Source organism: Lampris incognitus, chromosome 3 (assembly GCF_029633865.1).
Source record: "Lampris incognitus isolate fLamInc1 chromosome 3, fLamInc1.hap2, whole genome shotgun sequence".
NCBI classification, from domain to species: Eukaryota; Metazoa; Chordata; class Actinopteri; order Lampriformes; family Lampridae; genus Lampris; species Lampris incognitus.
The window spans coordinates 93,035,231-93,051,917 of record NC_079213.1 but is presented as its reverse complement, the minus strand read 5'-3'; the positions used below and the strand labels follow the sequence as shown (position 1 = coordinate 93,051,917).

The 16,687-nt window shown below is 42.1% G+C and overlaps 1 protein-coding gene across 1 annotated transcript in view; it reads left to right on the top strand.

The window, feature by feature from the left end:
- acbd6 (acyl-CoA binding domain containing 6) overlaps nucleotides 1–16,687 on the top strand; it is a 40,998-nt gene that overhangs the window by 1,714 nt on the left and 22,597 nt on the right. Inside the window, exons 3-6 of the mRNA XM_056277396.1 lie at nucleotides 2,137–2,233; nucleotides 5,739–5,806; nucleotides 13,701–13,806; nucleotides 16,362–16,451. Coding sequence (XP_056133371.1) covers nucleotides 2,137–2,233; nucleotides 5,739–5,806; nucleotides 13,701–13,806; nucleotides 16,362–16,451 — 361 coding nt within the window. The remainder of the gene's footprint in view (nucleotides 1–2,136; nucleotides 2,234–5,738; nucleotides 5,807–13,700; nucleotides 13,807–16,361; nucleotides 16,452–16,687) is intronic.

Genomic DNA, 16,687 nt, shown 5'->3' with positions numbered 1-16,687 from the left:
GTTTGAATGCAGTGTTGCATTTTTGCCAAACATGATACTTCTCTTTGAAACCAAAAAATTCTATTTTGGACTCTTCTGTCCACAGAGCATTCTTCCAATAGCATTCTGGCTCATCCACATGGTCTTTAGCAAACTTTGGATGGGCAGCAGTGTTCTTGGAGAACAGTGACTTCCTCTTTGCTATCCTGCCATGCACACCATTCTTGTTCAATGTTTTCCTAAAGATAGATTCATGAACACTGACCTTAGCCAATGCAAGAGAGGCCTGCAGATCATTAGATGTTACCCTGGGGTTCTTTGTGACCTGCTGGATTATTATTCGCCTTTCTCTTGGCGTGATTTTTGTTGGATGACCGCTCCTGGGGAGTAACAATGGTATTGAATTCCTTCCATTTGTACACCAGCTGCCCAGCAGTGGACTAGTGGAGACCAAATTCTTTTGAATTAGCTTTGTAACCTTTTCCAGCCTAGTGAGAATCAACAACTTTTTTTCTTAGGTCCTCAGGAATCTTGTTTGATTGAGGCATGGCACACTTCCACAAACATGCATGGTGAAGATCAGACTTTGATAGTGAAGACCCAGGTTTATGTTCTTTCAATAGGGCAGAGCCTGCCGAACTCACACCTGATTGTCATCCCATTGGTTGAAAAACCTGACTCCAACTACCCCTTTAATCCATGGCTTGAACTAATAATCCTAGACGATCACATACTTTCTCCAACAAAGATATTTACTCTTGGATCATTTTGCTGAATAAATAAATGAAAAAAAATGTGTTAATTGGGTTCTCTTTCTCTAGGTTTAGGGCATAGATGAAGAGCTGATCACATTTTAGGTCAAATTAATGCAGAAACACAGAAACGTCTTAAGGGTTCACAAACTTTCTAGTGCCACTGTAACTCATTTATCAGGATACCCATAGATGGATGACCGAACGGGTCTACCTGGGCACAGGCCCAGGGACCGAAAGGGTCAGGGGGCCCTAAAACCAGAGCTTCTCCATAAAGTTGCTGTTATTAGTAATTTCATTTGTTGCAGCATAGTTGAAGGACTGAGTCATTCAAGTCAATAACCAGCTTGCCATCACTGGTGTTTTAGGCTATGGATTTGTTAATATTAAAGGTGGCTTTAACTGATATTATATCCATGGTTGAAAGAGGTGTATTTTATTAATGTATTGTTTGGTTTAATCAAGCCTATCCGTGCCACTTGGGGGCTTTTCTCACATAATCTGTCTATGAAGATACCAGTTAATCTGAAACAAAAAAGACACGGATTTGTGTGTGTGTGTGTGTGTGTGAAAAAGACAAAGATTTGTGTGTGTGTGTGTGGGGAGGCACATATACACTTTCACATTTGTATTTTTTTGAGTATATGATGATGATAATAATAATAATAATAATAATAATAATGAATAATAATATTAATAATAATAATAAACCCTGTGATGGCCTGGCAGCCTGTCCAGGGTGTCTCCTCGTCTGCCGCCCAATGACTGTCAGGATAGGCTCCAGCATCCTACGACCCCGATTGGGATAAGCGGCTTGGATAATGAATGAATGAATGAATGAATGAATGAATGAATGAATGAATGAATATTAATAATAATAATAACTTTACTTATATAGCACCTTTCCAAAACAATGTTACAACGTGAATAACAAAGAAATAAAACCAGGCAAGGCAAAAATAAGAATAAGACCAAATAAGTAAGAGTAAAAATAAAAACAGTGTAAATAAATAAAAACAAATATCAAACATTTGTGAAAGCTTTCATGAAAAGAAAAGTTTAAAGATGAGATTTAAAAGAAGCTAGAGACTTGGTAAGTCTTAGTTCAACAGGAAGAGAGTTCCATAGTGTGGGGGCTCTAACAGCAAAAGCCTGATCACCCTTTGTAACAAACTGAGACCTGGGATAACCATATATGTGTGCATGGAGGTGCTAGCTATGTCTCAGTGAGTGTGAAAGGTGTATCCTTAACAATATTTCAGTGTACCACTGACTCCAGTATCGCTAAAGACCATTGACAAGTGGTTGATTCCTTGATTATTATTCTTAAATGACTATTAGTGTGCTGAAAGTCAGTGTTGATGTTGTATTGTTGTCGATGATTACAACATTGCTATTGATACAGGCAAGCCTGGAAACAGCTTGGGGACATGGAGGCAGAGCAGGCCATGCAGGAGTATATCTCATGTGTCAATGCACTAGACCCTGAAGGCAGCTACAAGGTGGGTAATAACTTTCTGAGGAGTCATGTCTAATATTGTATCATCTAAGATATTAGCTCTTAATTGCTAACTTATACTGAGATTTGTCAGATTATGCTTTACTTTGATATGTTATGTTTTATACTTTTGATGATATGTTGATGTAAAAGCAGATGTTAAATGATATGCGATGAAAAAAAGGTTGATCAAATCGTTCTCATTCACTGTTTAATGTTTGGGATGCAGGGGAGTAAACTTACAGCAGAGGTCACTGTCTGATAATGTAATTCCTCTGCTGCTGGTTTTAATGGTTGTAGTTTCTGTACTTTTGAGATCGAAAATAGAGAACCAAAGCTGGTAACCACCCTCACACTGATGACATATTGGGGTGTGAATAATTTGAGAAACCTTTTTACTTTTGAGAGGGGAAAAAAATGTGTGTGTGTGTGTGTGTGTGTGTGTGTGTGTGTGTGTGTGTGTGTGTGTGTGTGTGTGTGTGTGTGATCACACAAGACCATTTCTGTCTTTACACACTTCTGTGTATGTGCCAAGGGAAGAACGCCATGGACACCTGCCATGGCATTCTTCCAAGGGAAGTGCACCAATCACTGAGTTGTAGCAACAACTGGTTTGCTCATCTGTTAGTATTGCTACTGTAATATTTACATCAGTTACAGTACCAACTGCTGTGAGATCTCAATGCCCCAGCACAACAGAAATATAATCTTTATTGACAATAGTGGTGAATACACAGAGACTAGTTTATTTTAATTTAAATATGGTACTGTCTTTATGTAGGGATTCAGGGTTTTATTGTACCATTCTGAATAGCTATATTGTGTTGTTAAACATACAGAGTAAATTATGGTATGCTTTAAAGTAAACAGATTGCCGAACAAAGCAAAGGCCTACAGAATAAATGTAAACCACGTAATTTATGATACCATTCTCCAAACAGCTAAATTTCAGTTGTATGAATAAGATTTGCTTCAGTATGCTAACAAACTCCATACTACATTTGATTTGTTGGAAATTATGAATAAAGTAATCCACATGCTGACTTATTATCAAACCTTTTGTGGAAAAAAACATTCTCCTTCAGTATTCTTGAAGAAAGCCAACCTTCTCAAAAACACAAGCACAAAGCACAGCTTTGAATATTTGTGATGCACTTGGTGCATTGGTTGTGCATCCACATAGAGCATGCGGGTGTTTATTTCCATAGCTGTTTCAGATGTTAAGACTTCACATTTTACACAGCATATGATAGTTTTTTATTTGTGTCAGTGATTGCAGTAATTTCTGGCATTTCCCATTTGTTCTTGTCAGCCAACACTCCATCTGATTCATCTTCAGCATGTTTTGTTTTTTTTGGGGGGTTTTTTTTGGAATCGCATGTTGTTTGCTAGATAATGCATGAGCATATACAAGGACACAAGAACTTACGACAATACCGAACTTAACAAATTATTTTGCGAAATTGCTGCTCTATGTATTTTGTTTAGAAGTGAGGATCCTATCCCGATCAATATGTCGGTTTTAGAATTAAAGCCGGTACTGAAATCCTCGAGTGGACTTGCTTGAGAAAATGTGTTATTCAGAAAATATTACAGTGACATTTGACAAGATACAATTATTCTGAGATGATGCTCTGTGTCCCTGCTATGATCATTATATTTTCTTATTTTCTTCCAGTGGCCAGTCATACATGTGACTGGTCTAACTAGAGTAACTGTATGCTAGTGGTGTATGATCCAGCTATGTGTAGTATGTGGTGCCCCTGAAAACAGCTTTAATCAGCAAAGCCATCCCTGAACAGCCCATCTTCCATCAAAGCAGATGTGTACCCATGTCTACGCTGTATTCAGGAATATGGTGGCTTAGTTTCAGGACACAACAGTTCCAGAGTGGTTTGAGTTCTATGATATTTCCTGTGTTGAGGGAAAGAGGGATACTCCTGTACGTGCTGCTCAAAGCCTGCCACTTGAGTTGTTCAATTCATATCGACTTATGCAGCTTTTCCTAACCCCTTCCCATGCTCCATTATCCCTTTATTCCCCCCCCCCCGCTTCTAACCCACCTTTATTCTTCACCACCACCCTTACCTACCTTTCCCTCTCTTGTCTCGCTCCAAACACACTCGCACCTCTCTTGTGCAACTCCTGCCCACCCCCTCTTCCATCCCTCCACATTTCTGTCACCCTAACAATGTAAGTGTCAGCTACTATCACAGCTAGATGTCTGGCCCTGACATGTTCTTTTCTCTGGTGCTGCGCTGCGAGGCAACTCGCTGACTTTGCCCCGCATTCACACAATGCTAGGAGTGAGCCCAACAGGCAGGCCAGCAAATGCGCAAGTGCCCCTCTGAATAGAAGCTGATCATATTAGTGTGAAGCAGCCATTCTCTTTCAAAACAAAGTAAAACAGTGCAAGAGGGGGTACACAGACAGAGAAGTGGGGCAGAGAATAATGGCTTGAATGTGACCTCTGTTCCTGCTTCTATTGTTAAGCAGACACTGGCATTATATTGCATTACATAGCAGGAGGGGCAGGGCCAGTGCTTCAGCGAATATTCTGAGTTTCAAAAGTGAATTAGTTTTTCTCAAAAGTGCCTGCGCGGTTGTTCTGCTCTGCTTGTCATGTTCTCCCCCATTTTCTGAAATCGGATTTTTGCGGGTTCCTTTGTTAGTCATGGGGGAAAGAGAAGAATAGACTGGGTAATAAAGTCTTGGTTAAGCTGAATGTCAGGGAATGTCAGGGAATGCCATGAAAATAAACAACAACAAAAAAAGAAGATTAACAAGAGTCACAATTCAGGCCTTATATATTTTATAGGGTTCTCTTGCATGTTGTTACTAATTCATGACAATGAGGTCATGTCTGTCTGTTGTGTAAGCTATATCTGTTGCCTATGAAGCTAATTGAAAAATGAATTCTTATTTTAGAGTCCATCCTTGACCCACATTAGCAAAGTGAATACCACAAGTGGAATTTTTTTTTTTTTTAGCATTTTTTACCTTTATTATTAGACAGTGAAAGGGCAGACAGGAAATGGGAAAGAGAGAGAGGGGTATGACATGCAGCAAAGGTTGCTGGCTGGAATTGAACCAACAATGGTTGTGACCATGTGGCCATGTGGTATGCGCTGTAACCATTCGTCTAGGGAGATGCCCCAACAAGTGAAAATGTTATATGTAGAGCTTTTCATTACGAACAGATGAGGCCAGCCCTTTTTTTTTTTTGTGCTGAAGGCACAATGGCGTGAGGCCATCGCCTCAGTCCATAGGATAACTAACCCGGCAAAGTGTAGAGTCAAGCTAAACTCAACTAGGCTAATGCCGAAACACTGATTTATGAGCTACACTCACACCCCACCGGTGATCACTGAAATAGTGGTGAGTCTGGCAGAATACAAAAAAGCTGGTATTATAATAATCAGATTGTAGTTGCACTTCATATTTACTATCTGCCTGGGTGAATGATGAATGATATCCTTTGACCAATCGGTTTTTTTTCTTTGCAACAGGGAGCAGAGAAGAGGTCAGGCTTTGGAGGACCAGCAGTCAGCTCTTTATACCAGGAAGAGATGATCAGGTATCCACGTTGAGCAAACAAAGATTAACACTCACATGCACAGCATACACGTTGTATACATGTATACAGCATACATTGATGAGCCAAAATATTATGACCACTCATATGTGAACCAAATACCATTTATCATCTCCAAATAAGGGCACTTGTCAAGGTCTGGTTAGATTAGATAGTAAATGAACAGCAGTTCTCATAGTCAGTGTGTTGGATGCAGGAGAAATGGGCAGGAGTAAAGAAAGACATGAGTGACTTTGACAAGGACCAAATTGTTATGTCCAGATGACTGGGTCAGAGCATCTCTGAAACAACAAGGCTTGTGGGGTGCTCCCAGTCAGCAGTGGTGAGTACCTACCGGCAGTGGACCAAGGAGGGACAAACCACAAACCGGCGACTGGGTGTTGGGTGCCCAAGGCTCATCAAGCAAGAGGGCAACGAAAGCTATCCCGCCTGGTCCGAACCGACAGAAGGTCTACTGTGCCACAAGTCATGGAAAATTTTAATGATGGTTACGGGAAGAATGTGTCACAACACACTGCATCGCATCCTGCTGCGTATGGGGCTGCGTAGTCGCAGACCGGTCAGAGTGCCCATGATGACCCCTGTCCACCATCAAAAATGCCTACAATGGACACGCGAGCATCCAAACTGGACCTTGGAGCAGTGGAAGAAGGTTGCCTGATCCAATGAGTCCCGTTTGCTTTTAGATCACATGGATAGCCATGTATACATGCGCCTTTTACCTGAGGAAGTGATCGCACCAGGATGAACTGTGGGAAGATGACAAGCTGGTTGAGGGAGTGTGATGCTCTGGGCAATGTTCTGCTGGAAAACCATGGGTCTGGCCATTCATGTGGATGTCAATTTGACATGTGCCACCTACCTAAACATCATTCCAGACCAGGTACACCCCTTCATGCCAATGCTATTCCTTGATGGCGGTAGCCTCTTTCAGCAGGATAATGTGGCCTGCCACACTGCAAACATGTTCAGAAATCTGATTGAGCATCTGTGAGATGTACTGGACTGACAAGTCTGATCCACGAAGACTCTACCTCACAATTTATGGGACTTGAAGGATCTGCTGCTAATGTTTTGGTGCCAGATAACACAGGACACCTTCAGAAGTCTTGTAGAATCCATGCTTCAGCAGGCTGGCGCCAGAGGACAAACAGCATATTAACCAGGTGGTCATAATATTTTGGCTCATCAGTGTACCTACACATGCATACACACACATCAGAATTGCAGTCAAAATCCTGTTAGAGTGTCTTGAAATAGATGTTTTAGGCCTTGCATGAATTGCCACACACACACACACACACACACACACACATTTATCAAGTCACATTTATTAAAAACATATATGATTGAAGTTACTGATATCTCTTGATGGTATTATTGGGTTACGTTTCGAACATAGATGGTCAGATTAAAGCTTTGTTGTGTTTTCTTGTTATCTACCGCCTGAACATTCCCCATGGGGCAGGGATCCATCTGCCTTATTTAGTCGTCTGTTGAGCCAGGTATATTTGTGTACGTAAACCAATGCTATTTATATTTGTGGGGATCTCAATAGCCGAACTGGCAGTTTGGATGATTATATATTATGAATGAATATGATTTTATGATAATAATTTATGATATTATGGGTATATATATATGTGTGTGTGTGTGTGTGTGTGTGTGTGTATAGCATTAATTATTAATTAATTTAAAAATAAGTATATACATATATAACATTAATTATTAATTAATTAAAACATATGTATAGCCTGTACGTATGTATATAGCCTGTTTCGTGCGTCGCGCACTCATCAGCTGCTGTTTCGTGTGCAATGCACGAAACAGGCTTGTACTGCTATGTATTAAAACTTTTTTCCTTCATCTGTATTGATATATATATATAGCGTTTTTTCCCGAAACCGTCAATGGTGTTATAAGTGCTCAACTTATGAGGAGCGGAATATCAATACAGATGCGGCCTGTTTCGTGCGAGACAGGCCTGTACTGCTATGCATTAAAACTTTTTTCCCACATCAGTATATATGTACGTATATATAGTTTATATCGTTTTTTCCAAAACTGTCAATGGTGTTGAGTGCTTGACTAATGAGGAGCGGAATATCAACATGAATACAGGAAAAAAGATTTTAATGCATAGCAGTACAGGCCTGTTTCGTGCGTCTCGCACTCATTGGCTACCCCATTGGCTGTTATAATTTGAATGTTTACCCATCTGATTGGTCGCTGTCCAACCGAAATTAGGGGTGTGACGCTCGGCAACGTAACTGTATGATTCGTTGTCAAAAAAACATTAGCAGCTGATGAGTGCGAGACGCACGAAACAGGCCTGTACTGCTATGCATTAAAATCTTTTTTCCTGTATCCGTGTTGATATATATATAATAGCTAAAAGTTGTTAAATGGTAGAACAAGCCTGTTTTGTGTTCAGTGCCAACAGCAAAACAGGCTTGTTCTGCCATTTAACAACTTTGAACTATAAAATATATCTTTGCTCCTGAATTGTTGAGCTCGTTTTTCTATATTGAAGGTTTCATTGCAATATATATCTATATATACTATATAGATATATATTCCACTATATATGGAATATATATCTTCCCACCCACTATAGATGTATATATATATATATATATATATATATATATATATATATACACACACACATCGTTTTTTCCCCAGAAACTATCAATGGTGTAAATAAAAGTGCTCAACAAATGAGGAGCGTAATATTAAGATTATATATATATATCTCAAGTAAATTCTTTATGAGACAGTACAAGCCTGTCTCATGCCATAAGCAATCATCAGCTGTCATTGACAGCTGATCATTTATATAGTGCTTTTCTAGACACTCAAAGTGCTTCACATTGAAAGGGGTAACTCATTTCAACCACCACCAATGTGTAGCACCCACCTGGGTGATGCACGGCAGCCATTTTATGCCAGAACAGTCACCACACATCAGCTTGAGGTGGAGAGGGAGGAATCAGGGAGCCAATTAGGTGGCCAGATGGAGAGAGCCAGGTTGGGAATTTTGCCAGGACACCGGGGAACCCTCTACTCTTTGTGATAAGTGCCATGGGATCTTTAATGACCACAGTGAGTCAGGACCTCGGTTTAACATCTCATCCGAAGGACGGCATCTCCTACAGCACAGTGTCCCCGTCACTGCACTGGGGCAGGACCCAGGACCTTCTTGCTGTGAGGTGACCGCGCTAACCACTGTGCCACCATATACTATGTGTGTGTGTGTGTGTGTGTGTGTGTGTGTGTGTGTGTGTATGAAGAGGGAACGGCCATCCCTGAACCGTTGTTTTCTGTTGTTATGCCACTGTATTGTGTATAAGGGTGGGGATACCTGTGGTCAGTTCTCTCATACTTTTCTCTCTCAGTAAACGTTGTGTCCAGATGAACTGACTCAACTTTCTGTGGTTATGGAACAGACTAATCTGTATGCCTAATGATAGAATAGCTAAAAAGATATTTCATTGGGATGTCTCAATAGGAGGCGCATGTGCAAAGTGACATAGCAAATCTTTTTCACCAACTTGGTAAGTACCCTCTGTTTCAAAACACAAGTAAAGGAGATATGAATGCCATTACGCAATATATGCTCGGTGATCACAAAATGAAAATGAAGTTGAAAATGAATTCCATTTTGTAATGTACTGCCGCTTTACCATGATCTTCTTGCACATGAAGCATGTAGAAATGCTCTGGCTCAGTGATGGAGAAAAACTGAAGTGGTTGTTTGATACTAACAAGTTTGCCCTGGCAAATTTTATTTATAAGGCTTTGGACAGACGTAAAAGCGCAACTTGCAATTGATGTTTTGAGTTTATTTATTTTTTCCTCATTAAGGATATTACTTTATCGTGCAGTAAACGGACACATTGTAAATGAAAATGAAATTTGTTTTGTAATTGATATTATAACAGTGCCTTATAATCCTGTAAGGGGTGGGTTATTTATGACAAGACACATTTATGACAAGACACTGAAATAAACTTCATTCATTCATTCATACACACACACACACACACACACACACACACACACACACACACACACAAATGCATTTTGCTCATTTTGTTTGTGCATTTATCCCTGGCCTGAGATTTCACATGCCGAGGTATCGCCATTCCTGAGCAGCATTTCCCAATTCCTGAGTGTAATGCAACTCATCCTGCCTCTTTCTACAGTTGCATATTGCCACCTATTAAATACTCAGGTCAACTAGGACTAACTCTAGCACTGTTAACCACCAGGCTTGATGCTGTATTTGACTATAGTCAACAGACCATATCCACAGTAAGAGCCCCGAGACCTCATACAGTTCTGATTTATGTTAATGAAATATATTTTCCATTTACTCTTGCCCGGCAGACTTACTCAAGCTTAAAAAGCTCATCTTCATTTCAGTGTAAAAAAAGGACCCTTTTGGAGATGAAAATTAGATGTGTGAATTCTGCCGGTTTTTCTTCTAAATGACTGTAAGTGATTAGCATGCACGGTGTATAGTAGAGGTGGCCAGAATCCCCCCTTTTTAATTACATTTTTATTTTTTAGGGGATGGGGTGTGGGTTGGGGTTAGTCTAGCGGAGGAAGGAGAGGCAAACGGGGGAGTTACCGTGTACAGCAGAAGCAGGTTCCCAGGACGATGCCACCCTTGGTGATAGCCAGCGGTGCCAATTTCCCGAGGGAAACCAGGAAATAGGAATTCATTAACATGGCACATACACACGTTTACACACACAGGCGCACATAGGCACACATACACATACCCAGCACAATGTGTTTGCATCTAAAAACCTGGTGGAACCTGCTGGAACTGTCACACTCACTGCTCCATTGCATTCTAATTTCCGCTTGGCATGCGTGCATGCATGCATGCGTGTGTGTATGTGTGCATGTGTGTATGTGTGTGTGTTCTTTCCTGGGCACACAAACAAACACACACACACTCAGCCCACTCCATATTAAACAGCTAAGCACCTGTTAACCAGACAGGGAGTTAATTGCGTCGCTCATTGCTCATCTCAATCATGGCGTGGGTGTAGGGTTTGAATTGACAAAGGCTGGATTGATTAGCGATATCCCTGGACTAGTGAACTGAGCTGTATGTGATTGAGGAGGGTTTGTATGCTACATTTGTAATTCTCTCACATACTTTGAAAAGGGGTTCCTGATAAACACTGGAGGTATTGTTGTTGGGCGATAGGCGTTCTCCAGACAACTTGATGGAAGCCAGTTGCTGAGTTATTTGGGTTCTTATTGTTGCTCATACTTTCATGGGGCTTGGCCATGTTGAGAGCTTAAACTTGGGTCCTATAGTGGATTTGGTGATAGATTGTAGATTGCGTTGTGTGTGTGTGTGTGTGTGTGTGTGTGTGTGTGTGTGTGTGTGTGTGTGTGTGTGTGTGTGTGTGTGTGTGTGTGTGTGAGATGGATGGTGTGCTGTAGTGTTGATCAGTAGAGCCAATGCCAGGTAGATGAGTGTTCTCCACTAGTATGGCCAGTTTAGCCTGATGGATGAAGGACATATCTGCCGGTACACTAGCCACTGCTGGATGCACACACACACACACACATATACGCATATACACACACTGCACACACAAAAAACCCATGGTAGCTGGCTGGTGGGATGACAGAGTAGGCTGTGACCTTCCCAGCTTGCATTGCGGCACTGTTGATGTCACGTTGTTTGCAGGGTTCACATTAATCATGAGTTTGTTTATAGCCTATAGCTTGCACAGAGCTTCTCGCTCTCTCTCTCTTTCTCTCTCTCTCTCTGTTTATTCACACTTCCATTGTGCTGCACTCGCCACTAAATTCCAATATTTTGAATGTATGCATCCACATGTAAACAAAATCAGATGCCTTTGGTTGTTAATCTAAAGCTATATACATCCACAACTCATATGAGTGGGAAAATATGTGCATGAGCAGGCTTGCACTCTCTGGTACATAATGTGGGTGTGGGTCATGTGCCTGTCGGGCCAGCCATGTCTGCCCATCGTCAAAAGACTGATGAGCTGGCCTATTGATTAGTTGCCGGGGGAGACGGATGGTGGCCACGCGACAGAGACACTTTGGGTCACCGCGGCCATCAGGCAGGGAAGTGGGTGTGGCCCTGCCCGGAGACTCATGAATAAACATGGTGGTGGTAATCAGCGGTATGCAAATGAATGTGCTCATACGTAGCCTGGCAGTGATAAAAGTGTAATGAGTTATTCATAATTCATCACAGGCTGATGAGGAGGAAGGAGGGGGGGGCACAGGGAGAAAACTGGGAGGTAATGAGGAGAGCGAGAGGGGAGAAACATCGTGAAGAAAGTAAGAGTAGATAGGATGATTTAGAAAGGGAGCTGGAGAGATGCTGGAATGAGAGCAAACTTTTTGCTGCTTTTCATTCAATTTTAGCTATATTCCCTGTTGAGCTAGACTGGCTTACCAGCTACCAACCAAACCACTCGCTTGTAGTGGAACGGGTTGGTCCCCCTGGTCAACACAGGTCTAAGACGTAGTTGTTATAGCTACAAGGAACAGATATCGAAAGTCCGCATATCCTTTTGAATCATTACTTTAAAACCTGAAATGAGTGTATGTTAAATCTGAAATTCCCCCACTGACATTTTGATATATTAAGCAATAAAATCAAGGTAAAATTAAATGATTCTAATTGCAGTGAGTTCATTAACAGTGGAAAATCAATTTAAATCTAAATTAGTCTCAGGGACTTCGTGGAGGGCTGACTGAGGAACTGGGCAGTGACGCCTAGATGGAAGTGTAGTTTTTGGTATAGGATTTGACGGTGACATGGACAAGGGAGGGTTTGCGATGCTGCCAAACTATATCCCCCCCCCCCTTTTTTTTTTAAGAAGAAGAAGTCGGCATTGACATAGCTCATGTTATCATGTGTTATTTGCTGGACACAGTCATCCAAAGCACGACACAGTCCCACGTGTTTCATATTGCCTTGACGGGTAGCTCCAATAGTGATCAAGCCTTAACATTTGGCAGCCTTTGTAACAAACTCAGCTTGCTGTGCTACACAGAACCGCATCAGCCCAGTCTCTCAGTATGCATCCATCGTGTAAGAAAGTAAAAGGAGATTGCTGTTTGGCAGGCGCTTGGCTGTGCTGAGTACTGTGGGATATGTGGCAGAGGAAGGTCCTGTGTGGTGGACTTGGCCCAAGAACCCGGACCAAGCAGCCGAGAGACAGAAGCTGGGGAAACTGGCCTTGGCTATGGCTGAACCGCTGGGTGGGAGGGGTGATGCAGCGGTTGAGAGGGGTTTCTGTCAGACAATAGAATTAAATTCAATTAATCTGAAGGGCCAGCATGGCTAAGAGAGGAGAAAGGCGTAAAGCTCTAAATGAGATTTAGCCCCCCCCCAACCACCACCACCACCGTGCCGGGCCTCACCCCCAGCACTCATTTCTCCCCCAAATACCAGGAGGTGATTAGAAACATAGACATATAATCAGAGCTAGGACAGCGACTGTGTGTGCAAACATACATGCACCAGTGTTCCCAAGAGATGCGGCACATGTAGCCGGTGTTTTGTTGTGAGATGTAGACATTGGGTAAACATCCATGTTCTCATCATACTGTGTCACAGAGTTGACTCCTCTAGCAACATGATGCTTTTTTGATGCTTTCCTTTCATACACATACACACACTTGGTATGTGTACACACACAATTCCTGCACATACTGAGCCAAACAGTTGCACTTCCCCAGAAATGAAGTTGACTGAATCTCTTTCTGTCTTTCTCTCTGTCTGCCTCTCTCGGCATTTCCGGCCGTCTCTTTCTCTCTCCCCACTTCGACTGTCTCTCTCACACATTTCGGCATCTCTCAGGGAAGAAGATAAGAACATCTTTGACTACTGCAGAGAAAACAACATTGACCACGTCAGCATGGCCATCAGCTCCCAGAAAGCGGATGTCAATGTCAAAGATGAAGAGGTGAGTTAAATAATACCGAGCCAATAACCTCAAAACTGTAACCGTAACAGTGTCATGTGAGAGTGGCTGCTGATAATGTTACTTAGATAGCCTCTAACCACAACAACTTCATGCTTAATTTTAAGTGGAGCAGTGTAGTTTGTAGGGAGACCATTGAAGGCCTGGGTCCAAGTCCCCCATGTTAGCTAGACATCCACTTTTGCCTATGACATGTTGAAGTGTCTGTGAGCAAGATATAAACTCTTGACCAACTTCAGGGGTATCAAAGTTCTGCTGCCGACCATGTTCTCTGACCTCCCTTTGGAGGGGGATGAACAGACATATCCCCGTAAGGATCAGTTATCACAAAAGAAATGCTACTGAATCAGGAAATCATACAGAGGAAAGTATTGGGGTTAGCTGGAAGTGCTATTTTATAAAAATTGTCATGTAATGGTTTTGCATGAGCAACACATGGGAATCACTCCTCAGGCAGGGGCGTGTAATTTGTGTGAACGGCTTAAGCCATTACTATCATGAGGTGTTTTCCGATCTGACCCTGAAATCTATTCATCTGCCCTTGATTCATTTATCAGCCAGGCCAAATGGCTTACTCTCCTCTCTCTGGCTCCCTCCCTCTCTTTCATCACAGCTATTCTTCAGATGAGCAAGCAGTTGGTGGGTCCCCAGTCAAATGCCAGATGGCTGAGGACCTTAGGCATGAAAGCGCATTGTCTGTCCATTGCCATTGTTATGGGCCAGCTTACTAACCTGTAATTCAGTATGGTCGGCAGCAGAGGGCAGTAGGGAATTTTTACGCTAGGCAACGTTTATTGTGGTTCCACAGCTCTGGATTTGGAGAAGTGTTGAGACAGACAGAAGGGTGGAAAGTCAGCAGTGGTGTGTGCATGCGTGCTGTTGCTCCAGCTGTCGGTCAGAGCCTGTCTTTCACGACTGCTTGTTGCCACTAATCCCTCACTAAACACACTGACAACCTAACACTGGAGCTGCTTTTGTCTCCAGCAATAGAGCATTAGGTTGGGATGCCACCTCAGAATGAGAAGAATGCATAATTTTTACCCCACTCTCTGTTTAAACAAAGAATGCTTAACATTTATTGCCTATAGTTAACATTCCCTAATAGATTTTTCCACCATGGTGTCAGACCAACATCTGTTACCAAATATTGCACAGATCGGTGTAGATTTCTTTCAGCAATGGTGTCTTTGTAGTATGCTATTATTCTAAAGTTTGAATAGTATGTTGTAGAGAAAAACTGTTATATCCCTGTTAAGTTATTAGATAATGCCATTCAAATAAATAGACTTTTAATGACTTTCTATCTACTGTTTGCATATATAGAAGAGAGCCATTATTCCCTATATTCTTTTTATTTCCCATGGCTACTTATTTATGCTTGGATACACTTGTGTTATGTTTGAATTTATAATATTAGAAAGGGAACAGGCCACATTCATTGAATGCAAACTTAGGAAAGAGCAAACCTAGTCCAAAGTTTTTAGAAGTGGCGCTTCCATAAAATGAAATATTATGATTATTCTTCTCCATGCTAATTCAATTTAATCTATAGAATTGGAGCCACAAGAAACCCCATTTAATGCTTAGTTAGTGCAGCATGCACTCAGATGTAGAAGTTATAAGGGACCACCCATATGAAGCTGGTCTGGTTCGTGTTGAGAGGGAGAAAGGGGGGGGGGGGAGAAAAAGTTATTGGTATTCTGGCCTGGCTCATAAATATCCATTTTAACATGCAGCCATGGTGATCAATATGATTTAAGCAACAGAATAGGACTTAGGGAGTTTGCTTTACCTAATTGGCCTCACTGAAAAATGAGCTTGTGTGGTTTTATTGGAACAGCGGGCTTGGACCTAAGCAAAGGAGGGAGGGAGAGTGTGTGCATACATTTATGCATGTGTGCAAGTGTGTGCGAGTGTGCATGTGTGTGTGTGTGAGTGATTGGGAAAGAGGGAGCAAGAGAGAGTAGTGAGTTGCTGATAAGGTGACTGTTCTCGTTCTGTCCACAAGCCCCCATCAATCAAGCTGTAGGGGAAGACTGTGTAGGTGTCTGCAATCTCACCCAGAGTCTCTGGGCCATGCCTGAAACCCCTACTGCCCCTCTGCCATATACACAGACACACACACACACACACACACACACACACACACACACACACACACACACAAGCTTGAAAAAAGCAGATGAATACACACACACACACTGATCTATGCGTCTCCTGCTGGCCCCCAGCTCATTCTGCTCAGCAGCTCGTTGTGTAGTTAAAGTTCAAAGGCTGTGTGTTCTGAATGGTATTATGCATAATTTTTTTTTCTAGCGGTAGACAAAGAGATTGAAGTCAAGTTAACTTTGAGATGCTGGAGTTTACTTCGTTAGGAGGAGGGGTGGAAGAGTGATGGGGCCATCATTCTGGTTGTCTGTTGTTTTGTGCTCTGTAGTAATATTCAATACTTTGTTTGATTTCTCTGATTATATATATATGTGTGTGTGTGTGTGTGTGTGTGTGTGTGTGTGTGTGTGTGTTGTGTGCAATTGTAGGGCCGAGCTCTCCTGCACTGGGCCTGTGACAGAGGACACAAAGAGCTGGTGTCTGTACTACTACAGAATAAAGCGGATATCAACAGTCAGGTGAGAGGCACCCACACACACACCTTCTTGCTCTCTCTCTTTCTGACATACATTCACACACCAACTGTAGCTGTCTTTCACAGCTACAGACAGCCTGACCTCAGGCCATAGTGAATTCCACAGTATCCCCAACTCGTGTCTTTCGCTCTCCGTCAATCTCAGAAGGTCAGCTTTAATTCACTTTGTGGCACAGACAAATCCCTGGGGGCTTTGGCCAACAGATGTAGCAGGTAGCT